This window comes from Cuculus canorus, chromosome 5 (assembly GCF_017976375.1).
Source record: "Cuculus canorus isolate bCucCan1 chromosome 5, bCucCan1.pri, whole genome shotgun sequence".
Classification (NCBI taxonomy): domain Eukaryota; kingdom Metazoa; phylum Chordata; class Aves; order Cuculiformes; family Cuculidae; genus Cuculus; species Cuculus canorus.
The window spans coordinates 53,832,246-53,843,600 of NC_071405.1; the positions used below are offsets into that span (position 1 = coordinate 53,832,246).

Here is an 11,355-nt window from a genome sequence, read left to right on the forward strand (position 1 = left end):
AGCTTGTTGTTTACAGCAGCCTTGGTCCCTGAACCAAGCTACCTAGCAGTAGCGTACTTAATTGCTAATGAAATTGAACTTCTGGAAGAAAGAATGTTGATAATTCAGCAAAAGGAAGCAATTCAGAAGATTTAACTTCCTCTTGGTGTTTGAGCCAAAGTGTTTGTAAATCTTCAAAGAACAACTACTAATCACTATCCTCTTCAGTTCTTGAAACCCCGCCTGCAAAGAAAAAGCAACACCTTCAACCTTGAAGAGTTGTGTGAACTAATGAGTTGGTACTTGCAAGATATCCACATGCCAGGTGGCTAAGCAATATACAAAAGTCCAATAAGAAATCTAGTTTCAGTGTAGGCCTTGCATGACATGCAGTACATAGAAAATACACACCAAACTGATACATTACTGAAAATGCATACTGTGTTGCCTGATTCCACTCTCTTCTTCCGCAAAGGAACACAGAACTCCCAAAAGGAATAAAAAAATTTTGTGTATTACGGTACTTTTAAAGTGTCACAATTTATAGCCAAACAAGTTTGAGTGCTTCTCAATTATCTCTATACAACAACACAAAAACCTCAAAGACCTCAATATTTTTAACATTCAGAATCAAGCATACCACACATCTCACTTCAAGAAAGATACTCTAAAGGACTTGCAAATATACTGATGTGACAGACCTAGATCAATAATATCCCTGTTAGAGGGAAAACTCATTGTACTTCACACAATTTTAAAATGGAAGCATTTCTTACACACATTTCATATTAGTATCTTTGTATTAGTCTGCCAATAGAGGTAAAGCATTAATTATTTACCTTTTTTGAGTTGTACACGATGTGACATAATATGCATTTTCGTTCTCGAACCATGCTTATTACTCTGGATAGATCTTATCCCATACCTGCAAATAAAAATATTTTAGAAAGAACCAATATTCAGGATTACTTTTCTTCCATTAATATCTTTACTTTCCTTACTATAACATAAGTTACCATTAATGCAAACACTTGTGCCGAGTTTCTTTAAGAGAATACTTGCCTCTTGTCAGAATCAATATTCCTCAAAACAAAAATATTTTTGAGTAGTCACCTAAAACAGCTGTAACAAAAAATAGCCTTGCCTTTCTTTCATTTTGTTCCTTCCCCTCCAAGACATGGCACTCATTCGACAAGCAAACAAGATACCTACAGGAATGCTCTCAGCTACTCAAAACAGATTAACAAAACATTCTTCAACTAGGATGCTGAAATGGAGACAAGTATTTGGGGAAACCAAGCAGGGTAAAGTCAGATCTTTGTTTTGGTATACAGGGCTGCTCAAGTAAAACATTTATAAGGCCCTAAGAAAATAAAACAAAGACCATTCATGACAAAGACTATCAGTCTTCAAGGTTTATCAGTCCATTTATTCAGCATAAAATAAAGCCTAAATTGATTAAAATTCAGTATTTTTCTCATTAACCTCCATAAGAACTAAACATATGCATATACTGAAATACTCAATTTAGACAGCACTTTAAGATACATTCTCTAAAACAATATATGGGCACCTTATCTGTTTGAATCATTAATTAAAGCTACTGATTTTCATTAATTATTCTGAAGGGTAAAAGATGATTCAACATACTTTGCACCAGAATATTAAACATTTCAGCACTGATCTACTTAAAACTTGCATATATGCAAATAAAAGCAGGTCAAATTAAATGCCGTATGAATTAAACATCATGATAAAATACATAAGGAGAGCAATTACATTAGAGAGGAACACAACAGTCTAGGTTATAATACAAAGACACATCTGCATAAGCAGCAGGGTATAATCTTTGCCCTTTTCTTTCTCTTAAAAGATATCAAAATGCAGAATGATCAAGCATTATAGTAATATTTTATTGACTTGCTAGAGGCAGTTCCTCACCCTAAAGTGGAAAGAAATGCATCTTTTTGCTTACTAGGCATTTGTATATCTCCACACAAAAAGGCAAATCCTTACAAGCTCTGCTATCCTACATTAGTCAACTTCAATAGTAACTCAGCTAATAGCATCAAACTTAATCTACAAGGGCCTTCCTCAACAGCTCATCTCCACAGTTTACCCTAAAAAGTTAATTCTAATTATTTAATTCTGCAGTGGGGCACCAAACTCTCTGAATCTGACAGTGATTAGAAGCTGTGAGGAAAGGGCAAGAACTGGATTTTTATCAAATCCAGATTTAGGTACCTAGCATTAATCAGCTCTGACACTGAGTGGTAGTGTCCAACTGTAAATATATGAAAAAAAGCAAGTAAACCCACACCCACTCTATTTCCAAAATGCCGTTCTTTGACAAATAACTCTTCTACTCCAGATTTGCATGTCTATTTACAGTTAACGTACACACCAGCACCTGTCCATCCTAAAAAAGGGAAGGAACTGAGAGTTGCAATAGCCCTTTTAGACATTTAGACAACAAAGAAAGCAGTTTCTTCCCTAAAAAGACAAAAATCCACATCATACCAAAACAAACACACTTAAAATGCAACAGGAGATTGAATCATCTTATGTTCCCCATTCTGCACACCAAGGGTGCCATTCTGAATCTCACTGAAATACCTGAGTGTTTAAACATGCATTCTCTAGCTTTATCACATAGGCACCTGATGTACTCGAATCATAAGTAACAGCTATTTATTTTGAACAAATCACCCCCCAAAAGTTACAAGATCATTCAGAATTTCACACCAGCCTAGGTCATGCAGCACATGCATATAAATCCCTATGCTACTAGCAATGTGCCTGACAAAACATCTGCCTTCATGGAAGGTTAGAACAGAGAAGTTTTGGAATTAAGTATTTTGCAATAATTGGAAGCCACATGTAAACAGTATAACTTGGTTTTAAACATATTTAAACTGAAACAGAATCTAGGGAAAATTCAATCTAATATAAATAGAGATAGAAAATGAAATACTTCAGCCTCACTGTTTTCCAATAGGTTATTAGGGGAACACAGGAGCACATGACCAACATACTGTTTATACACAGATCTGTGTAGCTGTCACACAATAGATGTAAGAGAATTATACATGATTATACAGAAGTGACAAAAGTTTAGATGCTTCCCCAACACAGGAGAGCTGTTTTAATGTGATTACTATCAAGTTACTCCTAAAAAGCAAGAGTGCTCATCCTTACACCAATTTCAGATATTTCCTCTTGCATTAAAATAGTCTTTACTCCCCCGGCATCCTTCACTAATATCACTTTGTAGATTAGCAGAATAATTCCCTACATGTGTTCAGGATCTTCTTCAACATAACTCAAGTATTTACAGAACCCATTCTGCACACAGGTGAAATGGCAGTGTGGGACTTAAATCAGGAAAAGCAGGCCAGTAAAGTATGATGACTGTCTGACACCACCATAACATTAAAGAGCTTTCACAAGTACAGCTATTATTATACCCAATTCGGCTAATTAAAACATATAGTAACTATACACGATTACAGGAAGAGTTTTAGGCTAACTGCCCAATCAACCAGGCATTCCTTATGACAGAGTACTATAAATACTAATGGAATTCAAATGCTATTGGATGTCACTATGAAAAGTGAAACTTTCACCTCCACAGAGAGAGGCCCTTAGAGGCAAGGACTCATAAGTACAGAGATCCAGTAGATACTACAGGGGCCAGGAGAAGACAGACATCCATTCTATTTGCAGATCACCTTTTGACTTTGTGTTGACACAGAGATAAACCACCTCCCTTGATCCTTAGCTTTCTCCAAATCCTACTATGAAACCCAAGGCTCACTTTAATGAAGTACTTCAATTTCACTGTAAAAGAACTTTCATGAAGTACTTAAAAAAATATAAATTCAAGGTATTCTCTCATTCACTATGTAACAGCAGCAAGAACCAGACAGCTTTTGAGCCATATAGTCAGTGATGGAAATTCCTCTCACCATACACTGGCCTGTTTAATTGCAAAACTTTCATGCTGAGAGACTTCAGAAAGAGCTTTCTCTGCATAAATGCAGGCATATTTGAATTCTTAATGTAAAAATCCCACACTTTAAACACCGAAAACCCTTCAAGCTTCTATCAGACTTGAACAGTTTGTCCTTTTGAAATCGCAACTTGCTGCAAAGCATAGGAAATTAGCTCTTATAAAGACATTAATGGGGAAATTAGCTACTCAAAAAAAATGAGCAAACCACAAGCAAAGATAAGGTTTTGCCAAAAAGACCCCACCAGCATATAAAAGAGAAAGATATGTCAACAGCAAAATGTAAAGCCTTCAAAACAAATGAGATGTCATGACAATTTTCCATTTTGAGGGTATGTTACTGTTCAGTGGGTGATTTTTTTATGTTCATTTAAAACAAAGAGATGCATTTCACAACCATGTCAAGTAAATGCAACTTGCCATTGCCTGCACCTGCCTAGAGCTCAGAAACAGTTTTAATTAACTTCGTGAAATCTGCTACAGAGATTTTGAAGAACACTTCTCACAAGTAAAAATAGTCTACAAAGAAAATAAGTCATTAGTCTACTTCCTGGTACAACATCCATTTGTCCACATTACTCAACCATACCGGATAGCATGCATTAAAAATGCACATCAAGGTTAATCTGTTACAGATCAGTCGCTGAACTATATAAAGCCACAAGTGCCATGAAATGGGACAGGCAGCCCAGCATTCCAGCTGCCTAGAAATCCTCATGAGGGCTCAAAGAGATCAGCAGTGCTGACCTGTCTAAGGCCTGCCTAAACACCACACGTCCTTACAGTCAGCAGTGGAAAATCTACACTTGACAAGAATGGGAGTCTAGAAGTTCCCCACTGCAGAAAGCTCTACAGCATCACAGTCCTCAACTCTTCATAGGGATGTCATTCCCTTTCCTTTAGTGACTTCTCTCCTGCAGCAACTGACTGCATACATCCTAACTGAGAAGTAAAACAGCTGCCACAAACAAGTGAACGGAAAAGAGAGCAGAGAGGAAAGCAGGAACTCACAACAAAGAGCATTCATTAAATCTCTAGTTGGTTGATGGGAGGAAGTGGTGGACACAAGTTCATTGTGACTCTGGAGAAGCCTCTTGCTCAGAAGAATTAGGAATGGAAGTGTATGTAGGCCATGGAAAGCGCTTGAACAACCACTGCTAGGTTAGACCTTATGCAGTTTGATTACCAGCATAACTTCTTTTGCTAATCTGCCAAGGAGACTGAGGGTTTTTTCCACAGGAAAACCCAGAAACTCTGCATAAGCTTTTGAAAGCTGTATCCAATTCCCTGCTGTGATAAACAAATGCTACAAAGCAATAATGATAGAATCATAGAATCACTAGGTTGGAAGGGACCCACTGGGTCATCGAGTCCAAACATTCCTAACACTCCCTAAACCATGCCCCTCGGCACTTCGTCCACCCATTCCTTAAACGCCTCCAGGGAAGGTGATTCAACCACCTCCCTGGGCAGCCTATTCCAGTGCCTAATGACCCTTTCCATGAAAAATTTTTCCTGATGTCCAGCCTGAACCTCCCCTGGCGGAGCTTGAGGCCATTCCCCCTTGTCCTGTTCCCCGTCACTTGGGAGAAAAGGCCAGTCCTCTCCTCTCCACAATCTCCTTTCAGGTAGTTGTAGAGAGCAATAAGGTCTCCTCTCAGCCTCCTCCAGGCTAAACAACCCCAGCTCTCTCAGACACTCCTCATAAGACTTGTTCTCCAGCCCCCCCACCAGCTTCGTTGCTCTTCTCTGGACACGCTCCAGAGCCACAACATCCTTCTTGCGGCGAGGGGCCCAGAACTGAACACAGTACTCAAGGTGCGGTCTCACCAGTGCTGAGTACAGAGGGAGAATAACCTCCCTGGACCTGCTGGTCACACAGTTTCTGATAATAAAGCAATAAGTAAAAGACATATTCTTAGAGAAGAATTTTATGACCCTAAAACCATTTCCCAGTGCCACACGCTGCTCCAAACATCAAAGCCCTGTACCACTGTGAGAAAGCTGTACAAAACCAAGTAATTCATCATGAGACAGAGGCCTTATGCTCAAATTTCACCCCCTTGAGCAGAATTTATGTGGACTAAAGCACTGACACTAAAAGACTCTCTCTCCTTCCCAGACTGATTGCCCCTGAGGCATCTGAATTAACTATGGATCCCTTTGCTAGGCTGTAACTTTACCAACTATCTTAGCATTACTTCTGGGCATATATAGGAGGTACTTGCACCTTCCTACCAAGATGCTGACCTGTGCAACCAAACCTGATCAATAGGCATAAAGTTAAAGACTTACTGAAGTTAAGCCAATACCAACAGCATTGTTCTCCTCTAGCACACTTTCACAAACTGTACAAACTACTTCACAGTCACAGGGGGTTTCTTTAAGGTGGCCAAGGAGATAACTGTATCACAGTCCAATAGCTAAAATACTTGTACCAGAAGTACAATTTTTAAGGTAAATGCATCCCTGCATTCCAAGATTTACTTCATCCTCGTGACGAACTGAGGGTATTCTAGATCCCTCTCCACTGACAGAGCAACACTGCACAGCAAATGTTATAAATGGGCTGCCAAGAGCTCAACTGTCTTGACATTGAGCCAGGGAAAGTTTTTTCACAGATCAAAGTTCTTTAAGGCCCTGTTAAAAGCAATAAAGTTGACTCCACAAAGCAGCAGAGAAGACATCTAGCAGAAACTGTTTGCGTGCTATCCCATGAGTACAATTGGCTTTTTACAATGAAGGTATCTATACAGAGATAAGGTGACTGTAGAGAAATACCTTAAACAAACAGACCAGCGTAGGCACAGGAACACCTGGCATGAACACAGTTTTCACTGATATCTACTTTTACTTGAAGTAAATTTAAGAATCTGGTACAGACCAGAAGAATATATACACCATAAGTCACAATTGAACTGCATCTTCTAATTCCTTATACACAAGCAATGCTAATAACTTCCTAATGTCCAAGCTCAGTTTTCCCTGCTGTAAACTGAGATGATAATTCATCCCTAGTAAAAGTAAATACCTTATAATTGTCTTACTTGTGATAGCTTTTTACATACCAGAAGATTCAGGGATATACACTGTCCTACCGGAACAGAGAGCTGCTCAGCATCATTGCTGTTTGCTATCATTTAGGACACCTAAAATCCACACACCTGGAAAGTTTTTCCCTCTACTTCCAGTTCATTTTTACACATAAGCAAACTCTTTTTGTTCAGATGTTTTCCTCAAACACCACATTTCCAGAGCCTGGAAATTAAAAATTAAAAATCCTGTTTCTCTTTTCAAATTGGCCACAACACTCTCAAAGAAGCATCCAAAACAGGACATAATGCTCCAACTATACAACTACCTGAAAGGAGGTTGTGGAGAGGAGGGAGCTGGCCTCTTCTCCCAAGTGACAGGGGACAGGACAAGAGGGAATGGCCTGAAGCTCCGTCAGGGGAGGTTCAGGTTGGATATCAGAAAAAAATTCTTCACAGATGGAGTCACTGGGTACTGGAACAGGCTGCCCAGGGAGGTGGTCGAGTCACCTTCCCTGGAGGTGTTTAAGGAACGGGTGGATGAAGTGCTGAGGGACATGGTTTAGGGAGTGTTAGGAATGGCTGGACTCGATGATCCAATGGGTCCTTTCCAACCTTGTGATTCTGTGATTCTGTGAACTAAGACTGCAACCTGCACCCTCTGGAGAGGGGTATTGACTTTGTACAGCCTCAAGCACAATTGCCAACAACTGAGACAAGACTTATTAAGAAGTAGCAGTGATCCACAATACGTGTGACAAATAATGTACCTGATTTACATAGTTCTGTGACTTACAAAAGAATTCCTGTCAGCTTATTCTAATAACTTTGCCACCATATAAACAGTTTTCAACAAATAAGCAGAAGAATCATAGGAACACCCACCACTTAATTTTATGCTTATTTCCGTAACATTTGGCTATATATTTTTTTCCCCTTCTTAGGGTATTTAAGCTCATAATACCCTTCACAGGTTTGCATACATTGTGCCTTTTACCAATTGCAAGTTAAGAACAGGGACTCAGGAACCAAATGAAAACAGACTACTCTATACATCCCATCTACTGCAGTTCCACAGAAGCAGATACTTGGCCTTGGCAAAATGACACAGATCCCTTACAACGGATCTACATAGATCCAAGAGAGCATGTAGGAGAGCATTCAGTTAGTAATCAGGCTGTTTCTATTTATACAGTCGCTACAGAGTATTAAGAACACTTGGAGAGTGATTTGATGTGCTCAAACCAAGGCAGTCAGGTCACGCATCAGTGTATGGAGCTTTGGTGCGAAGTAAATGCAAATTAAGGATGCCAAACATTAAGACAGCAGTCATTAATGACACCAGGCAACAGAAATACAGGACGGTGTCCGAATCCTTACACCTCAGTAAGACAGGCAGTTTGTCCCGGGCCTGACTATTAGAGGTTCCAGCAACTAGGGATTAAAATGTAAAATACTCTAGGAATAGATGAGAAAAATCCTTTATACTACAATTACAAAAAATGTTTTTTATAAAAACAAAAACGTTATTTGTAACGCATAGTATCCCCTCATTTTCTGATAATATTCTTGAGTCAGATAACATCTCATATCTTATTACACCACCTGGTGGCAGAGACCACAAAAGATCACTAACACAAGTTAAAAGGAATGTTATCAATTTAAATTGTATTCCAATCAAATTTAAATTTGATTACAGATATCTTACAAATTTTGCCTTTACAAGATAAAAGTGGAAAAATATCTTTATTTCTCCTAGATGACGTTAACAAGTCTTAGCATTCCTGTACAAAATTTGGATATGTATTTATAGGATAGTGGCTGCTGTTATTCTTTGTGACGGATATTAAGAGCTCTGCACAAACTATGAGGCATTTAGACAGCATTTCTTCAAATAGGTAACATTCTTGGACATACAGGCTAGAAGTTATCAGAAGTTTGGTCAGAGTGACTCAGGTAACAGACTAACACAGTTTGACTAAAACCAATTATTTGTTCCAAACTGAAAACAGTATAACAGCACCCATTTAACAAACTTTACATACAAAAAAATAACATCAGCCAATAGGGGAACATATGCAGTGATACAAATGCAGTTGCCTTTCACTGCTAGTTCAATGGAAGTCAAGTAGGGACTACCAAAAAAAAAAAAGATAACACAGTTGCTTTTAAGAGATGAGACTTCAGACTAGGAGACTATTTTCTAAGGTAAGAAGTTACAAAATCACATTGCGTTGGCCCACAGAATCTGCATTATTCATCTCAAATACTGCAGTCCTAATGGCGACATAATTTTAAAGTTCTGCAAAACTATCAACCAATTTTTTTGAATACTTAAGTGTTTTTTAGACTAAGATCTATCAGTTCAGCAAAACAGTCAATTAGTTTAGTATAGCAACTGAAGCTTGAGTGAAAGAAGTGGCAAACAACAAAAGAACACAAATAGTCAGCAGAAATATAGGAAATGCAGCCCCAGGAACTCATACTGAAAACAAAGTCCATCAAACCTCAATCCTCTTCTTTCTCAGGACCCTTCTCAGAACTCTTCTGTTCTACAAACCTCTTTAAAGCTGCACTTCAGAAGGGGTAGGATGGAAGGTGAAAAGGAAAATTTCTTACTTGCATGAAACCACTGTTATCAAACAATTATCAATAAAGTATACTAAAGTATAAATGTTATACTAAACCCCTTCTGTCCAATGTTCATAAAGTTCTCCACAGCGATGTGTATAAGCACCCCTGAACTCTTCTTAGCATGATTTAAGTTTGCATGTGAACTTCCATGCTTCCAATGATGAACGCTTACTTTTAAATACCTCATTTTTCATTGTACTATTAAGACTTGTCTCACGCTATCAGAACCACTCTTTTTAGGTTACCGAAGACTCATATACGGTTTCACCAGCACACACTTTTTACCGATATGAAGTGGTAAAGTAAGCAACTCTGTACCCAAAGCCACGCTTCAACACTGGAAACGCTTCTGGCAGCCGTGCGGAGAGAGCACTATAGTCACATATCTGTAACCTCCCCTATCAAAGCTTGTATTTAGCCAGAAAAAGTTCGGAGCTCGCTACAGCGACAAGGGACGCTGTAGCGCGAGGCAAAACACAGACAAGACCCCCTCTACAGCCCCTCCAGGCCGCCCACTCCGCCAAAGCAGCCGCCCACAGCCCCCACAGAGCTCCCCCCGGCCCTCCGCTCCCCCATCGCACCCCTGGCCAGGAGAGCGGCCCGGGAACCCATCCCCCCGCTGGGCCCGAGCCGGCCCGCCCGCCGCCCTCACAGCACCAGCACGAGCGCGGGGGACGGACGCCACAAGGACCCGCGGCGCATGGCAGGAGCGGGGCTAATGCGAGGCGCAGCCAATGAACGCGCAGGAAGGCGGCCGCAATGCGCGCCGGGAGGCGCGCCGGGCTGCCCCTTCCTCCCCGCAGGGCATGCCGGGAAATGTAGTCAGGGGCGGCAAACTGCCCTTGCCTGCCCGCTGGGGAACTAACCAACATATAATAGCAAATGTTATTACCCGTAAATAGAATCATAGAGTAGTTTGAGTTGGAAGGGACCTTAAAGATCATCCAGTTCCAACCTCCTTGCCATGGGCAGGGACATCCCACTAGACCAGGCTGCCCAAGGCCCCATCCAACCTGGCCTTGAACACCTCCAGGGATGGGGCATCCACAGCTTCCCTGGGCAACCTGTGCCAGTGCCTCACTCTCATCATGAAGAAATTCTTCCTAATATCCAGTCTAAATGTGCCCAGTTTATGCCCATTGCCCCTAGTCCTATCACTACAAGCCTTTGTAAACAGTCCCTGCCCAACTTTCTTGTAGCCCCTTCAGGTACTGGAAGGTCGCTATAAGATCTCCTCAGTGCCTTCTCTTCTCCAGGCTGAACTACCCCAACTCTCTGTCTGTCTTCACATGACAGGCGCTCCAGTCCTCTGATCATCCTTATAACCCTCCTCTGGACCCATTCCAAAAGTTCCACATCCTTCTCATGTTGAGGAGTCCAACACTGGACACAATACTCTAGATGAGATCATACAGGATGGGGGATGATGTGATTGAGAGCAATCGTGCGGAGAAGGACTTGAGAGTACTGGTTGATGAGAAGCTCGACATGAGCCGGCAATGTGCGCTCGCAGCCCAGAAGGCCAACCGTGTCCTGGGCTGCACCAAAGGAAGCGTGACCAGCAGGGCGAGGGAGGGGATTCTGACCACTTATTCCTCTCTTACGAGACCTCACCTGGAGAACTGCAGCATAACTTCCCGCCCCGGCACAGACATGCGCACAAAACCTCCCTCCCCCACGGCGCAGAAGAGGGCATGG

General features: G+C 40.9%; 1 protein-coding gene across 3 annotated transcripts in view; it reads right to left on the reverse strand.

Moving 5' to 3' along the window:
* The window catches only part of ZNF106 (zinc finger protein 106), a 39,356-nt gene extending 28,989 nt beyond the window's left edge, over positions 1–10,367 (reverse strand). For 2 of the 3 annotated variants that reach the window (XM_054067297.1, XM_054067294.1), the window contains exons 1-2: positions 10,239–10,364; positions 819–904 (exon numbers count right to left, since the gene is read on the reverse strand). In XM_054067297.1, coding sequence (XP_053923272.1) covers positions 819–872 — 54 coding nt within the window. In that variant the 5' untranslated portion in view covers positions 873–904; positions 10,239–10,364. Of the gene's footprint in view, positions 1–818; positions 905–10,238 lie in introns of all 3 variants that reach the window. The other variant, XM_054067295.1, reaches the window with a different exon arrangement.
* Between the last annotated feature and the right edge of the window lie 988 nt (positions 10,368–11,355).